This window comes from Protopterus annectens, chromosome 10.part0 (assembly GCF_019279795.1).
Source record: "Protopterus annectens isolate FY-2018-M chromosome 10.part0, PAN1.0, whole genome shotgun sequence".
NCBI lineage: Eukaryota > Metazoa > Chordata > Ceratodontiformes > Protopteridae > Protopterus > Protopterus annectens.
In genome coordinates, this window is record NC_056744.1 from 1,240,983,004 (window position 1) to 1,241,001,974 (window position 18,971).

The 18,971-nt window shown below is 38.1% G+C and overlaps 1 protein-coding gene across 1 annotated transcript in view; it reads right to left on the reverse strand.

Annotated features, from left to right (window-relative positions):
• The window catches only part of CC2D1B (coiled-coil and C2 domain containing 1B), a 2,494,855-nt gene that overhangs the window by 1,755,293 nt on the left and 720,591 nt on the right, over nucleotides 1–18,971 (reverse strand). The window contains exon 8 of the mRNA XM_044085963.1: nucleotides 11,665–11,740. Coding sequence (XP_043941898.1) covers nucleotides 11,665–11,740 — 76 coding nt within the window. The remainder of the gene's footprint in view (nucleotides 1–11,664; nucleotides 11,741–18,971) is intronic.

Consider the following 18,971-nt stretch of genomic DNA (forward strand, 5'->3'; position numbering starts at 1 on the left):
TGTGGCACAAATGTCACATTTAACCTCCAGGTGCTCTGACCCTAGACAGTAGAGACACTCCTCATACAAGTCGGAGCATGACATCCTCCAACTGCATGATGAGCATCTCTTAAAACCAACAGGCTTAACAAGCCATACTACAAAAATACCACACTCACACAGCCAAAATAACAAAGATTTTTTTTTTTTTGAGAAAGACTACACTAAGAAAAGGCACAAAGCACCAAGCACTTGAAGGGGAGGGGAGAACCTGTCTAAGAAAACACTAGGTTCTGACAGGGAGGGGAGGAAATACAGATTAAAATGAAACAGAAAGCAGTTAAATACATTAATATCGCTCAAAAAAGAAAGAAAGAGAGAGAAGAAAGCCAACAAAATACCACTTATCTATATTCCCAAAAAGCTTGAGCCTGGACCATGTCTGGAGCGATTCAGTGGCAAACGAGATCTGAGGGTTAGAAGGTAGCAAGGGATTATGGGAAGGGGAGAAGCTTGAGCTCTGGATCTGTCTGAAAAGTGGTCAGCTTGGATCTGAGCTCAGATTCTAGACCCATCTGTGAAGAACGATGACACGGATAGCATCAGATCTAGGGTTTAATACCAACAGTTAGACTGTTTAAACAGCAAAATGCAGTGCAACTATGTATAGACTTAAAGGTCTTAGCTAAAATAGATGCAGACTGTTAAAATTAATTTAAAAACAGAAGAAATGAAAACAGTTTTCTTTCTCTAAACAATGGAACTGTGAAGAAATTAGACACAGTCATCAGTGCTAACATGTCTGGCTGAAGTTTTTGCACATAATTTCAGATTAACCTATGTACTACATGCCAGGATGACTAGCTATGATATTGTAAACAAGTTCTTACATACTGAATTATAATATGTTTGTATTTAATGTTTTAAAGACTTGAACAGTGTTCATTTACATTTCTAACCTTGCATATTTGTGAAGAAGATTCTAAATGCAGACAGTCTCAGAATCAGCTGATCTGCAGGCAATGTCATTGGAATATTGACAGTTGCTATGTGTTACTGTCAGAGACTGAAAGAGAGGAAGGAACTTTAGTAAACAGCTGTTGGTTGATTTTCAAAATATGAAATGAAAATTAGAACTGGAACAGTTGTGACAGTTAAGCTAGTCTATAAAATGGCCTGAAGACAGTTGTTGTCAGTTAACAGTCAGATGTTGTTAGTCAACTGCAAGTTATAGTTGCCAGTCAACAGCCAGTAACATTTGTCAGTTGACAGATACAGTTGTACTGTGCAGTGGATACCCAAAATGACTCATCAATAACTGTAACCCTGTCTTTCCTCTGTTGTAATAATTTAGTTTAGATCAGGGACAGTGTTCTTTAGTCAGATAGGAAAACTATAACTAATCAGTTAAACAGGATACACACAAAGCTGCTGAGTGTAGGCTCCAGAATCCACAATGAACTTGAAAAATACCAGGAAACGAATCTATGCAGAACTGCTTTATTACAACACACTAGCACTTTCACAAAATGCTTCTTCAGGTGTAAAACTGATACAAAAAACCACACCTTAAATAGCCAGGTTGAATAATCACATGATGCACTCTAATTAACTTTTAAAAGGGAGACCTTAAAATCAGTTTAAAACATACATATACACTACATAAACATACACCCTGCATAAAGAACAGATATATAACAATATATATATAAGCACATTCTAATGAGCATATAAGCATATTTAATAAACAATCTACGATTATTATAAAATAGAAAAATAAAAAATATAAAAAACAAATAAATAAATAAAAGACAGGAATTACCTATGTAGAGCTCTTTTACCAAGAACAGGCTTCAAAGGCACCTGTTCATTTAAACCATGACCATAATTGGCTCTAAGCATGACTATCCACCTAGCCTCTACTTCCTCAGTTCTAGCTCTAATATCACCCACTCTAACACTCTCATATGTCCTAGAGACAACCATAAACATAAACTTATGTTGTACACCCATATTTTGTACATGCTTAGCTAAAGCATTAGTATTACTCCCTTTACCTATATGGTAATAATGCTCTCTTATTCTATCCTTTAGAGAACGATCTGTCTTGCCAACATAGAAACATCTACAGGCAACACAGTTAGCTAAATAAATCACGTGCATAGTTTCACAATCAGCCTGAACCCTGATGTCATACACTCTTCCTGTGTCAGGATGTGCAAAGAAAGGCTCTTTATTAATGTACTTGCACTGCGAGCATTTACCACATGATCTAGTACCAGGTGGCATACTTTACTTCCTTAACATTACATAACCTTCTTCTTAAATTCTTCTTATTCTTAAAAGTGAACTGAGGTCTGGGGCCTATAATTTCACTTAATTGCGGATCAGTTAACAGAATATCCCAATGCTGGCTAATAATTTCAGTATACCTCATAACATCTCTTGAGTAAGGAATACAAACCTTAATATTATTTGCTCTATTGGTATTGCCACCAGCTGACCTTTTTGAAAAATACGGTTTGGCCCTACTCTCTCTCAATTTAGAGACTTGAGTAGCATTATACTCTACCATCCCATAATCATAACCTCTCTCTGTAAGCTCATTAATGGTCTTATGTTTCTGCTCTTCAAATTTGCTATTCTTTGCACTCAATCTAGAAGCCCCATAGAATTGATTCTGGACTACATTTCTAAAGACATAGTCTGGATGCATGCTATCCCTAGATAGCAAACTATTAACGTGACATTCCTTTCTATATAGTCTAGTTGACATCACATTAGAACTGTCCTTTTCCACTATCACATCCAGAAAATTTATACTAGCATCTGAATAGTTCAAAGTGAACCTCAAAAAGGGGGTGGTACTGTTAATGTACTCAACAAAACTCATTAGTTCTAAAACAGAGCCTCTCCACAAAATAAAAAGGTCATCTACAAACCTTCTATAAAAAATAATTAAATCTTTAAAAGGCCCTTCTTCTAAAAAATCTGTCTCCTATTTCATCATAACAGCGTTCGCATAACTATTCGAATAGGCACTACCCATCGCCACACCATTCTTCTGCCAATAAATCTGATCACAGAATAAAAACACATTATTCAGAAGAACAATAGACATCAAATCAATGTATAAATGAATTTCATTCATACTATATAGATTACTACTCATCAGTTGTTCTTTCAAAAAAGCAAGCCCTATATCATTGGGTAATTACTGTGAATAATGAAACAACATCAAGGGTAACAAACAAATATTCCATATTCAACGTGCCACAGTTAGTGCCTTCATACAGATCACGGAGAAAGTGCTCAGTATCTTTAAGAACAAATACTGAATTATCTATTAAGGGCTTCAATTTTTTCTCTAAAAATACTGAAATACATTCCGTGCACCATCCCCTTCCTGCAACAATAGGACGCATAGGGGGTCTAATCAGATTCTTATGCAGCTTAGGTAAACCTTGTATAATAGGGACAGTATAATGAAATACCCTAAGAAACTTGAAGAGATCCTCTGTCAATAACCCTATTTGCAATAAAGACTCTAATTGTTTATTAACCAAAATGACCATTGATTGCATATGAGCTCTGGTTATTTTCTCATAAAAGTCAACATTATTCACCATTTCATGCATTAAACAGTCATGTTCCTGTCTATCAAGTAAAACAATCCCCCCACCTTTATCAGCTGGTCTAACTACAAAGTTAACATCGTTCTCAAGAGCACACAATGCCTCAAATTCAGCCTTGGATAAATTATGTTTTCTACCACTAAAATATCTATTTTCATAGACTTTATAGAAATCAGATAAACACATTTGTTCAAAAGCATTAACTAATGATATAGGTTTAGGAATAAAAGTACTTGGTTTTCTCAGAGAAGTTTCTGAAGTATTAGTGTTATGTTTAAACATATACTTCAGTGTAAGGTTCCTAGTAAACATTTTAAAATCAAAAATTATGTCTGTAATAGACATGTTAGCAGTTGGTATAAACGATAAACCTTTACTTAAAATATTGACTTCCAAAGCAGTTAATTCACGTTTTGTTAAGTTAGTCACTAATGTCTTACTTGTTGAAACGCCTTTTTGATGGTATACACTTTGTTCACTTCTTCCTCGTGCTTCCTCTTGTATCGCGTTGTACTCCTCCCTCTGTCTCTGTGCTGACTGTTCTGCCGCTGTGCTCCCTTTCGATTCGATGAACTGTCCCTCATGGGAAGTGGAAAATTCAAATGAAAAAATGGTGCTACTCCATGAGGCTGTGCTGGAATAGCAATAGCTCCGCTGTTATCAGCAGTGGAAGTATTACACTCCGCTTCCCTATGCACTTCAGCCGAAGTAGTAATAGTCTTTTTTCTGGCTCCTAAATTAGATGCACTATCATTCTGTGTGCAATTGGAAAGAGGCGCTCCTACTAAGGTGCGTGTAGTTTCTCTTGACTGCTCCTGTTGTTGTATGTCAACGCTTTCACTTTCAGTTTGTAAATCTACGTCATTGCGTGCTTCATATGAGGCATGAGATTCCTTACTGAAGCTGGTAGGCAAATGTAGCGCCATTTTGCTAACATGTCCATTACAGACATCATTTTTGATTTTAAAATGATGATAAAGGTGGGGGGATTGTTTTACTTGATAGACAGGAATATGACTGTTTAATGTATGAAATGTTGAATAATGTTGACTTTTATGAGAAAATAACCAGAGCTCATATGCAATCAATGGTCATTTTGGTTAATAAATAATTAGAGTCTTTATTGCAAATAGGGTTATTGACAGAGGATCTCTTCAAGTTTCTTAGGGTATTTCATTATACCATCCCTATTATACAAGGTTTACCTAAGCTGCATAAGAATCTGATTAGGCCCCCTATGCGTCTTATTGTTGCAGGAAGGGGATGGTGCACGGAATGTATTTCAGTATTTTTAGAGAAAAAATTGAAGCCCTTAATAGATAATTCAGTATTTGTTCTTAAAGATACTGAGCACTTTCTCCGTGATCTGTATGAAGGCACTAACTGTGGCACGTTGAATATGGAATATTTGTTTGTTACCCTTGATGTTGTTTCATTATTCACAGTAATACCCAATGATATAGGGCTTGCTTTTTTGAAAGAACAACTGATGAGTAGTAATCTATATAGTATGAATGAAATTCATTTATACATTGATTTGATGTCTATTGTTCTTCTGAATAATGTGTTTTTATTCGGTGATCAGATTTATTGGCAGAAGAATGGTGTGGCGATTTGTAGTGCCTGTTCGAATAGTTATGCGAACGCTGTTATGATGAAATGGGAGACAGATTTTTTAGAAGAAGGGCCTTTTAAAGATTTAATTATTTTTTATAGAAGGTTTGTAGATGACCTTTTTATTTTGTGGAGAGGCTCTGTTTTAGAACTAATGAGTTTTGTTGAGTACATTAACAGTACCACCCCCTTTTTGAGGTTCACTTTGAACTATTCAGATGCTAGTATAAATTTTCTGGACGTGATAGTGGAAAAGGACAGTTCTAATGTGATGTCAACTAGACTATATAGAAAGGAATGTCACGTTAATAGTTTGCTATCTAGGGATAGCATGCATCCAGACTATGTCTTTAGAAATGTAGTCCAGAATCAATTCTATAGGGCTTCTAGATTGAGTGCAAAGAATAGCGAATTTGAAGAGCAGAAACATAAGACCATTAATGAGCTTACAGAGAGAGGTTATGATTATGGGATGGTAGAGTATAATGCTACTCAAGTCTCTAAATTGAGAGAGAGTAGGGCCAAACCTTATTTTTCAAAAAGGTCAGCTGGTGGCAATACCAATAGAGCAAATAATATTATGGTTTGTATTCCTTACTCAAGAGATGTTATGAGGTATACTGAAATTATTAGCCAACATTGGGATATTCTGTAAACTGATCCGCAATTAAGTGAAATTATAGGTCCCAGACCTCAGTTCACTTTTAAGAATAAGAAGAATTTAAGAAGAAGGTTATGTAATGTTAAGGAAGTAAAGTATGCCCCGACAGTACCTGGTACTAGATCATGTGGTAAATGCTCGCAGTGCAAGTACATTAATAAAGAGCCTTTCTTTGCACATCCTGACACAGGAAGAGTGTATGACATCAGGGTTCAGGCTGATTGTGAAACTATGCACGTGATTTATTTAGCTAACTGTGTTGCCTGTAGATGTTTCTATGTTGGCAAGACAGATTGTTCTCTAAAGGATAGAATAAGAGAGCATTATTACCATATAGGTAAAGGGAGTAATACTAATGCTTTAGCTAAGCATGTACAAAATATGGGTGTACAACATAAGTTTATGTTTATGGTTGTCTCTAGGACATATGAGAGTGTTAGAGTGGGTGATATTAGAGCTAGAACTGAGGAAGTAGAGGCTAGGTGGATAGTCATGCTTAGAGCCAATTATGGTCATGGTTTAAATGAACAGGTGCCTTTGAAGCCTGTTCTTGGTAAAAGAGCTCTACATAGGTAATTCCTGTCTTTTATTTATTTATTTGTTTTTTATTCTATTTTATAATAATCGTAGATTGTTTATTAAATATGCTTATATGCTCATTAGAATGTGCTTATATATATATTGTTATATATCTGTTCTTTATGCAGGGTGTATGTTTATGTAGTGTATATGTATGTTTTAAACTGATTTTAAGGTCTCCCTTTTAAAAGTTAATTAGAGTGCATCATGTGATTATTCAACCTGGCTATTTAAGGTGTGGTTTTTTGTATCAGTTTTACATCTGAAGAAGCATTTTGTGAAAGCGCTAGTGTGTTGTAATAAAGCAGTTCTGCATAGATTCGTTTCCTGGTATTTTTCAAGTTCATTGTGGATTCTGGAGCCTACTCTCAGCAGCTTTGTGTGTATCCTGTTCTTCATTTTTTACAGCTGCAGAGGTTTCTGGTGCCTGGCCTTTTGTGTTTTTCTTAATCAGTTAAACAGTTTTTCTAAATGTTGGATTTCTATCCTTCAGTACTAATTTCATTTTCCTGGTGATTGAGTTATGCCTGCTTATAGGAAATTATTGTTTTATATTTTTAATCATTTGCTCATTATTAAATATTTTTAACTTACATTGTGGCTGGTCAGTCAGTGTTTTCTTTAGAGATATGAGAATGCTTATACCTGCTTTGAGAATGCCTGGACCACTCTGAAAGCCTGGCTGCTTTAGGTCATTTGCTATCATTCATTTTAAAAACTAATTTTCAAAACTGGGTAACCCTTTAAAAGGGCATGTAGGCACTCTGACTGGTGGCAGCAAGTCACCAGATTATTTTGGGGAAGGGGCACAGTTGGCCATCTGTGTCAGGCTTTCCCAAAAATGTTTTGATGTGTGAGATTTAATTTATTTAAGTGTGAGCGTATCAGAGGTCTTTAACTAGGACACATTGCTCTGAAGCATGTAATAAGGAGTTACATCAAGGAAGTACAGAAGTACACAGTCCAGTCCCAGATTATAGAGTGTGTTCCTGTTGTGCTCTTAGCGGAAATTGTGAAATATTACCCGTGTTTAAGTTACAGTCTCACACTGGAATCAGCGGTGAGGATTGAAGCTCCTTAGTTACTAGCAAGGGATATTGGCAATCTGCTGGAGTCTGGATGTCACAGGAACAATTGCAATGCAACAGTAATTTAGCAGATCAAAGCAAACAGCAACTTTGGAATTCTTAGACCGTTATCTCTGAGCTGACTGGCCTGGAACTGCAAGTCCTGATCTAGCCCGGCATATACTCAATACACAAGAATAAAACTAGTGTTTAATACCAACAGAGAACTTCAGCAACAAAATGCAGTGAAACTGTGTACTGTAATTACTGGTACATGTTTAAAGGCCTTGGGAAAGCATTGCCGCCAAATACCTCTGAGCTCGCAGGTTATGAGCCAAGCACTATGCAACTGCGATATTTAAATGGCAATGGAGATTCAATAAAAAACAAATACAAACAAGGCCCTGTGGCCAATCAAAAACAGCACACACTTATTATTTGCTTTCACAATCCTGGGCCAGAAAATGACTTGGGTCCCCTGTATTCCCACTAAAGTGGAACCCAGGCAATTCTAACCAAAGACTGTAAAAAAGAACAAAAAGCCTAGACACACAGAAATACTCAATGCAGCAAAAAACAAGTGTTGAAACAGTGGACATGGTAATGCTAGTCTTAACATTTTATAGAGTTTCACAAAAAACAGCAACACTTCTTCTAAAGTAGTGTGGTCTCTAAATGCCTCAGGCATAGACAGTCACATTTTAAACATTCTAGCCCTCTAGCCAGTCAAAGGCACAATAAGACTTACACCAGCAATTCCCAACTCAGAAGGGCATAGGCTATTTTCTCCTGCCACAAGAGTGTAGACCACAATCTTACATAATGTACAATAACTGGTTTGGAGCCCAAGTGCTTAACAGAAAAAAGACACATTCAGAATAACAGATAAGGGTGTAAGCTACCTCTTCTGCCACAACACTATACCACAATCCTTCCTAATGTAAGTTAACTAGTCTGAAGTCCAAGTGCTTAAATCAGAACTAAAGAGACTTAGAATAACAGTTACAATGTAATCAGGCTACTAATAAGCAATAATAACTACAGCAAATTAAATGCAACCGAACAATTCAAGAACATGCAGCAAAAAGTAAAATAAACAAGAATAAGCACAAATACAACAACAGCAGCTGAATAACTTGCATTTTTTATTAGTAAGTGGGAAGGTAGAAAATAGAAGATAATTCAGGTTTAAGAGACTACGGGGGATGATCTCTCAGTGTTCAGCAGAATAAGCTGATGAGATGAGACTGGGAAGAGTTTCCAAAGTCAGACTTATATTTGGGGGGGGGGGGTTCAAAAGCCACAAGTCTAAAAGCACAACAGGAATAGAGTGGGTGGGTGACTGGCAAAAATCAAATACAGACAGAGAATAACAATAGTCAGGCAGAGAACAGCAAATCACATAGTACTACAGCTAAATAAAGATGCCACTAAATACTTACAGTTGAATGAGGAATGTTATTTCTCAGCTAATTAGCTGGATGTTTTTCACTGCCTGCAAAAGATTCTTTTCTGACCCAAGCCAAGACCTCATACAACTCCAAAAATAATTAAAAAATAAAACAAAAAAAAATGCAATACAACAGTAAAGATAAAAAATGGATGCAACCAAATCTTAAATGAATAATTCCAATCCAAAATCAAATGCAGACAGAGATCAGCAATAGTCAAATGCAGACAGAGTTCAGCAATAGTCAAATGTGAACAACGATCAGCAACAGTCAGGCAGAGAATAGCAAGTCACACAGCAGTACAGCTAAATAAAGATGCCACTAAATACTTGTAGCTAAATAAGGAGTGCCATTTCTCAGCTGCTCCCACTAATTAGCTGAATTTTATTCACTGTCTGAAAAAAAAATCTTTTTCTAACTGACCCTAGCCATGACGTCTTAAAACTCCAAAACAAAAAAAAAATAAGACAAAGAAAAGTGCAATACAAGAATAAATATAAAAATGGAAGGGACCAAACCTTAAATGAATAACTCCAATCCAAAATCAAATACACACAGACATCAGCAATCATCAGACAGATCAGGTACAGAATAAGAAGTCTAGAAGGCCAATGAGACAATCGACTGGATGAAAGAGGTATAAAATGTATGGAAGCTTGAGTCCTGGAAGAGAAAGAAGGGGCCAATGGAAGTACTCAGCTCAAGGTGAGAAAGGTTCTTTGAAAGAAGAAAAAGAAATTGGATACTTCACCACTGAAATAGAAAGAATGATGTCACTACAAATCAAAAGTAATACCACCTTTTCTATTAAAAAATAAATAATTGTGATCCAAATGTTGCATAAAGGTCATAGGTTCATTGGAAATCACTAGGCTAACTGCCGTTGTGGACCATTTTAAGCCTAGCCAATTTCCCCTGGGTGAGAATCAAACCTTTTACCTCTTGTTTACAAGGTACACACCTTAACTAGTATGCCAACCCTCAACCACTAACAGATATCCTTGACAGAAGGTGTCTGCTTCTCAGAGTAATGGGAAGAGAGAGAGAGTTAACATGCATTAAGTAGAAAAAAACACACACATTATATATATGGGGATAGATTACAGCTTGTGCTTTGACTAAATTTGCAATCCATACCTCCAAATTGGACTGTAAGACAATTTTTGTCTAACTGGAATATGCAGACTCTATTACACAAGAGGACAGGGCTTGTTATTCAATCAACTCAGGATTGATCAATGACCCAGGTGCAACAGCAGCTAACTGGCTGAACAGTGCAGAGGTAAGCAATGCTGGCTCACCCACTCAGAAGGAAGGAAGGCTGCTGGACCTACCACTTAAGTAGTTCCTAATGAAATGTTGTGCCAAGCTGCAAAGTTTCAGTGGCATGCATAGGATTACATACCATGGCATGACATTGTAGCAGGATTTGTGTTTGGAGTTATGCACTACTAGCACCTGACACTGCAATCTCCACTTAGCGTGAGGCACAACAGCATTGGGGGCACTAAGAACTATTTATGAAATAACCCCTAGACTGCCTGCGTGCCAGCAGGAACAAATACTAACACTGACAGCCAGCAGGCACACAGGATAAAAATGACAGGAAAAAAACACACCATGCGAATGCCAGTGCTACAGACCGTTACATTATGAAATGGATATCCTATGCAAACATGATATGCTCTAAAAATTCCAATTAAAAGCTATCCACTGTATATATGTGCTTCCTATCATACTTAAAATATACTAGCACTCTTCAGTGGCTGGACTGTCTTCTCACACTCATAATAATAAAATAAAAACATTATGATGCCCATTTACCTTCAAGCAAAGATTTGAAGTAATAATTAAAACAAAGCAATTCCTAGAGGATTCATACATTAAAAACACTTTAGGATGCATTTAACAGGGCAATCAAATATGTTAAAGAGTCACTACAAAGAACATCAGGATGACCTCAAATCAGGCTACAAACATGGTCACTGACTTGCAGTTCTTAAAAAAAAATGAAGTTCCATTTTTCAAAAAATGAGATCAGGAAATTAAATCCACAGTATTTAAATATTAAGTATAAGTTCCAGTCATTACCATGACTTCATTATAATTTTCTACTGCATATGAAGATATACACACAAACACACCCACACACCCACACACACACACACACACACACACACACACACACACACACACACACACACACACACACACAGACACACACACACTGCTACAGTGAAAACACTCAAACAAACAGTTTACTGCAAGCAGAAATGCAGGTTGTGGCAAATTTTGTACTGCATAATCCTATAACATCAATGCTGTTTAACTGTTTTTGTTGTACTACTATATTTTTGATGCAAATCACTGTGTAACCTACTTGTTTTATGATTTTCTACCGTGTTTCCTGGCTGTAAACTCCAGGCTGAGCATGAAAATGTTGCACTTGACTAGTGTTCTATCCTGGACAACAAATGCATAAATAAGCAGACAAATAAAACAACAAAGAAGTGGCTCTAGTCTGAAATCCCAAATTTCATGAAAATCCCATTTTTTTTTCAATTTTCAACCCAAATTCATGATTTTCTTGTATTTTTCCTTGAAAAAGAGAAAAAACAGCGTTCCTGGTAGCAAATTATTAAATTATTTTAATAAAACATGATATCTACCAGACATACCTTCTAAAGCCGGAGGAACACTGCTGAGGTCTATCTGCTGTCCACCATCAAGTGCCATAATAAAAGTATCAAATTTCTACAAAAGAAAAAAACATAACATGATGCAATGAGGTTTTAGTTACCATATTGTTTACAATTTTCCTCACTGAAACAAATTATAAGTTATGTACTTACCATAACTAGGCATCTTTGTTGCCCATTTGCATTCTTCCTCACTAATGGGTTTGGATCTGATCCCTGGATCCAACTCAGCCACATATACTAGAATTTTCAATCCAGCTCTCAAGCTCCTCCCTCCACCCACAATAGTCTACTCCATCCCCATTGCCTCAGATCAAGTTTGCTGTCTCATCTTCCAGTTTTTCAATAGAAAAATAGGATAAACAGAAATGAAGACAGGGCTCAAACCTGGAACAGTAGGTTCCAAACACAGTCCAATAGATTCATCTAGAAGCAAAAAGGATGGGGACAGATGGGAAGAAGAATAAAAATGGACAACACAAATGCCTAGTTACGGTGCGTACATAACTTATAAATCTGATGTTGTCCTTTTCATTCTTTCTCACTAATGGGACAGAGTCCCCAGCTACGTAAACCTTGGGTGGCCCTCATGGAAGGATACTCCAGAGCACTGCTGAACCAAAAGAAGCTATATTTCTCGATATGATGTCTGAGTTGAGTGTGAAATAAAAGTATAGGCTTTGGACCATTTGGCTACTGCACAAATGTCGTCAATAGAAGTCCTTGACCAAAAAGCTGATGAAGTAGCCAAGAATCAAGTTGAATGAGCTCAGGCAGGCCTTAGTAATGCTAAGTCTTTTTAAGAAGAAATCAGTCAAATGCAGTCTGTAATCCATTTGGCCAGGGGAATCTTAGAAACTGCTTGACTCAGTGATTTGATGAAAAGGATATGAAAATGTGATCTGACTTTCTAAACTGTTTTGTCCTGTTAAAATAAAAATGCAGTTGTCTAGGTACATCAAAGAGATGTAACATGTATTCTCCCCCTTATTGGAAAAATTTGGAAAAAAGACTGGTTGATATTAGTTTCAGAAGCCACCTTAGGCGAAAAAAAGAAGGGCTAGTTCATAGACAGACCCTATATTTATGAAAAATGATGCAAGGGGGTTTCACTGTAAGAGCCTAGAGTTCATAAATTCTTTTTGCTGAAGTTACTGCTACCAGAAAGACTGTTTTCCATGACAAAAAATTTAGATCTCATTTGTCTAATGGTTCAAAGAGTTTCTGAGTTAAACCTTGAAGAAAGATTATTTGTGTTGAAACTTACTATAACAAAAGATATCCTCCTCTTCTTTGTTGCAGTATTCCTTGCATAAGGGATTTGCCTGCCAAGTTGACGACCCGACGTGGGCCAGTATATCGAAGTCATTTACTACCTAGGCTGTGTGGTACATCTAATGTAGGCCACCAACAGACATCGGACATAAAAGAGACGTATGTACGCACCACCCTCAGAACTTTTTTGTCATCAGTCGGATCGCCAGTCTCAGACATCGCTCTGCTGTCTGAATCAGTGATTTACTAAGATAAGTGCCAGATTGGGAAACCTTTTCTTGTCTTTTTGCTATCTTTTTCTTTACTGAGGTTCATGTCATCCAGAAAAGAGAAGTGTGACTGTGGAAGACAGATTCCATACAAAGATAGTCATATGCAGTGGCTTTTTTGCATTGGCCCTCAGCACAACCACAAAAACTGTACCATCTGTCAGTCCTTTGTCCCAAAAAGTCTCTGAAGTCAGTTATCCTCCCTCATGATTTACCTAGAAATCCAACGGCCTAAGCTTCTAGCGAAGAGTGCGATGGATACCCCTCCAGACTCGACGACAGAGCCTGCAAAGCGTAAGACCAAAAAACAGATGCCCGAACCTGAAGCTGTGCCTCTTGAGTCGGACGTCTCTCCTGAAGTGCATGAGAGCTTGGAGACGTGCGCTGACCGGGATCCGAACCCACAAGCCAAGCCCGCTTCAGACTGCTTTGGCTCCAGAGATTTGCACATCCAGAGAGGCTTCTTAGACGTCTGTCTCTGACATCCAGGGAGCCCAGGTTTATTGTGCCAGAAGGTCCTAGGGGGTTACCCTGGTGACATTATGTTTTTTAACTACCTGTATATAGGAAAAACAAAAGTACCTTCTATTTTCCAGATCCCAAAATACATAAGAACTTGAGGGACCCCACTTTAAGACCTATAGTGGTCTTGGAAGGTTCGGTTAATGCCCCACTAGCAAAATGGTTAGACACCAAGCTTAAAGTTATGCCCTCAAAGGGAGTAAGTGTGTTGAAAGATTCCTGGGATATAATGAGAAGCATTAAACCAGATATGTATGACAAAGTTATTTTTATAACCACTGACATAATGGATTTGTTTACGTCAATACCCCATAATGAAGAGATGGGGTGGTTTGAAGAAGCTTTGATAAAATATGGAAAGTTTAACCATAATTTCCATTTGATATTAATTTTAATGGGAATGGTTTTAAAGAACAATTCCATCCACTATGAAGGAGAATTTTTTCAGCAACTTCAGGGAGTAGCAATGGGTGCTAATTGTGCCCCCATATATGCAAACATTATACTTTCCTTTTGGGAGGAGAAATACATACTGGGGTCTGGATATGTTAGATGTTGGAACCTTTACAAACGCTTCCTGGTTGACATTTGCCTGTTTTGGACTGACACAGAGGAAAGATTTTTTGAATTTTTTAACTATATCTCAGGAACTAGCTCTTTCCTACAATTCACATATAATATAGATTATGAGAAAATAAACTACCTAGACATCACTACTAAGAAGGATGAGGTTAGATTTAAGTCAACAGTATTTAGAAAAAAAACATTCTTAAACTTACTTGTTTTACACCAGCTCACATCCCCCACACCAAAAGAAGGGAACAGTTAAAGGGCAATTTGTTCGAGGATACAGAATGACTATAAAAGACGTGACTTTTTAGAAGAATGTAAATTTTTAACTAAATTGTTTAAGGAAAGAGAGAATTTAATAGGAGAAATGTAAAAGCAAGTGTTAAAAGGCAGAAAGGGCAGATTTGCACCCATTTTAGGACATGAAAACATTGTTAGTATTGACACAAGAAGTGTAACAACTAGTAAGGAAAATGAGTTAGAGGATGCTTTTGTTACTGATTTTAACAGAGATTCAGCCATAATTAAAGGGATTTTGGAAAAAGAATGTGATAGGTTTAAGAATATCTCTGATTTAGAGGTAATCTTTAAAAAAGTCTGAAATTCATTTATAGAAAAGGACAGATCAAAAATATACTTAAAAATAATAAAGGAAACAAAATTATTCAAAAAGAAGGGAAAGTGGGCACATATAAATGTGGCTGTTGTCCACAGTGTACGTTTATCCACAGAAGAGAAACTGTTTACCTAGTGAGTACAAATAGTAAACATTTTGCTAATTGCAATGCAAGTGGACTGGTTTATTTAGCAATGTGTAAAAATGAACGTCAAGCGAAGAACCACCAAACTGGAAAAATTAGTATTTATTTGAACATTGAGTTATATTAAAACAATAAAAAATTTCTCTATAATCCACAAGTGATCCACAAGTAAGTGCTTTCGTTTAATATGTATTAAACTTCCTCAAACCTGAGGAAGTTTAATACATATTAAACGAAAGCGCTTACTTGTGGATCGTCTGAGGAAGTTTAATAGATACTAAACTAAAGCGCTTACTTGTGGATCACTTGTGGATTATAGAGAAACTTTTTATTGTTTTAATATAACTCAGTGTTCAAATAAATACTAATTTTTCCAGTTTGGTGGCTCTTCGCTTGACGTCCGTTTTTACAGTCTATTTAGCAATGTGTGATAAGTGTCCATCATTTTATACAGGGAAAACAGAAAATACATTTGTGTACACTTAACATGAATGTAGATGTTCGAGTGTATTCACTGTTGCAGTCATTACATTTGGGTAATCTGCTGGCAGGTTGCCCTCAGTCGGCCTGATTAACAAAGTCTTGGGTCCTGCTTCGGTTGCTGTCTCTTCTTCCATGACGTCAGGTCGTCAGGGATATAAAACATGCAGCCGATGCCACTACATCAGTTTTTCTTGCCCCAGATGTCAGGTGCCCCCCAAATGGGGAGCAAAATACAAAAATATACCTCCAAACAAAAGCAAATGCACCAAAAACGCTTTTAAGCATAGTAAAAGAAAGAAGAGGTACAACCTTCAACGGCGAACGCACATTCACTGTCACAGCACACAGCACGCTTTAATCGAGAATCGAACGGGCAACGAACAACTGTGAGGCTAATACTAAACCGCACGCAGCACCACCGCAGTAAAAGAAAGAAGAGGTATAATAAAAAAAAAAAAAAAAACGGGGTTGGAGGGAGGGTAACCAGGACTGCAACAGGTTGGAGGGAGGGTAACCAGGACTGCAACAGTGAATACACTCGAACATCTACATTTATGGTAAGTGAACAACTGTACTATGTTAATCGTGTTTCACTGTTGCAGTCATTACATTTGGGTAGATTCTCAAAGCTAAGGTTGGGAGGATGGATCTATACAGGATTAGAAACAGCTATAAGGCCCTGCAAAACAGCAGTGGCAAAGCCAGCTCTGGATTTAGAGAAAATTGGTAAGTGATAATGCTTGGTGAAAGTATGCACTGAACTCCAGGTAGCAACTTCTAGAATATTCCTGGTAGGAACACCTCTGAGAAAGTCTGCTGAAGTAGATGCAGCCCTGGTGGAATGACATCTGATCCCCTGGGGGATAGGTTATCCATGGTGCTTATAACAGAAATGAATGCAATGGCTTATCCATTTAGAAATAGTTTGCTTTGAAATAGCCCTCCCCTCTGCCCCTGCAGCAAATGCTACCAGCAGTTGTTCAGATTTTCTTTGAGATTTAGTCCTGTCCAAGTAGAATCTAAGCTGTCTGTGTACATCCAATGAATGTAGAATCCGCTCTCTCTTGTTCTGTGGATTGGGAAAGAAAGTTGGCAAATGAATGGACTGATTAAGAGCCACATTGGATACCACCTTGGGCATGAATGATGGATTGGTCCTGAGTGGCACCCTGTCCGCATGAAAGATGATGAAAGGCTCCACTGCCATAAGGGCCTGTAATTCAGATATCCTTCTAGCTGAAGTGATTGCTAAAAGGAAGGCTGTTTTTCAGGAAAGAAATTTTAAGTCTGCAGTTGCAGCTGGCTCGAAAGGAGGTAGAGTGAGTTTCTCCAATACAAAGTTAAGGTCCCAGGCAGGGGTTGGAGCTCTCCTTGGTGGTCTCAAATTTTTGGCCCCTCTGAGATACTGCTTCAGAAGAGGATGAGAGAAGAGGGAGGGGGGTCTATGTTGTACTGAGCTGAAATGGCTGAGGCATGAATTTTATTGAGAAGAAAAAGACAGGCCCTTGTGAAGCATCTCAGTTAAGTATTGCAAAATCTGAGGTAAATTGGACACTGCTGTGCACATCCCTTGAGACTTATTCCAGGCACAGAATCTTTTCCATTTGTCAGCATAAGATTTTCTAGTACTAGGTCGTCTCGCCTCCAAAATGACATCTATCACAGGTTTGCTGAGGGATGCTAAGGAGGAATTTAAGTGATTAGCCAAGCTGCAAGATTCAATGTTTGGAGCTGAAGGTGCAGAATTTGGTTTTCCTGCTGAGACAGTAAGGAAGGTGTCTGAGGCAGGTGCCATGGAGAAATTTGTGACACGTTGCGCAGGAGAGGGTGCCAGTGTTGGCGAGGCCAGTCTGGAGCAATCAAAATTATTTTTGGTTTGTCCTGTTTGACTTTTAGTAGAACTTTGGAGAGCAAAGGCATAGACCGATAGGCTTTTCCAGCTGAAGGACAGAGCATCCACTTTCCAGGCTTTTTGTGATGAGTTCTTGTGCAAAATTTGTCCAACTGGTAGTTCTGGGGTGATGCAAAAAGATCTATGTCTGGGCTCCCCCATTTGCATGTCAACATGTTGTAAATCTGTGGTTCCAGTTTCCATTTGTGAGGGTCCGTGAGATTTCTGCTTAGTTCATCTGCCAGAACATTCTGCTTTCCTGGCAATAATTGGGCTTGTAGTTGTACTTGGTAGCTCAAGGCCGTGTTCCACAATGTCATGGCTAGTCTGCAGAGGGGGTAGGAATGTGTACCCCCCTGCTTGTTTATGTACCACGTAACCGTGGTGCTGTCCATCTTTATCAGTAATTGTCCTGGCTGAAGGCAGTCCTTGAAGGCTGTCAGTGCATTCTGTACAGCTAGCATTTCTTTTTGAATAATATGAAGGTGCATTTGATTTGGGCTCCATTTGCCCTGAATGCACTTCCCTGCCAGATGAGCCCCCCCATGCATAATCTGATGCGTCTGTAATTTGGGTTTGGGTGGTGGCAGGGGGTGGTGTGAATGGCAGTCCCTTGTTTTGGTGACAGGCCTCTGCCCACGATAGGAACTCTAGATGCAGGCAAGGTATGATAGGAATCATTGTTTCCAGGCTGTGACAATGTTGACTCCATAAACTTTTTAAGTACCACTGACGTTTCCTCATATGCAGTCTTGCATATGGAATTAAAAGAATGCAGGAGGCCATGAACACCAAGGTTTGCAGTATTTGCCTTGCAGATAGCAGGGCTTTTGTGGCTACCTGTATGAAGTAAGTCACCAAATGAATTTGCTTTTCTGGCATAAGGAAAGCCATCTTGGCAGTTGTATTCAAGCTTGCACCCAGGAATGTAATCTTTTGATAGGGTACCAGTTGATATTTATTTTCGTTTAAGGTGTACCCTAGACAGGTTAGAACTCTTTTTACAAACGCCAGATGTTTTAGAAGAATGGCCTGGTTTTCTGCCTGAATTAGCAATCGTCCAGGTATGGATATATTTGAATACTTCTTTGTCTGCAAAATGCAATTACTGAAGCCAGGAACTTTGTGAATACCCTGGACGCAGTAGACAAGCCATAGGGCAGTGCAGATAACTGATAATGCATGCAGCCTGCTTTGAAGCGTAGGAATCTTCTGCAAGATTCCCTGATTGGGATATGCAAGTAAGCCTCTTAAGTCGAGAGTTGCCAACCAGGCATCCTTGCCTAGCATAGGAAGTAACTGGTGAAGAGTCAGCATCTTGAATTTTGGAATGTCCAGAAAGGTGCTTAGAGTAGACAGGTCCAGAATTGGTCTCCATGATTTGTCTTTTCTGGGTACCAGGAAAAGTCTGGAATAGAAACCTTGTTCCTTTTCCTCTTCTGGTACTAGCCCCCATGTTTAGGAGGGAAAGAATTTGTTTCAGAGCCACTACCCATTGATTTGGGGGCAGGTCTG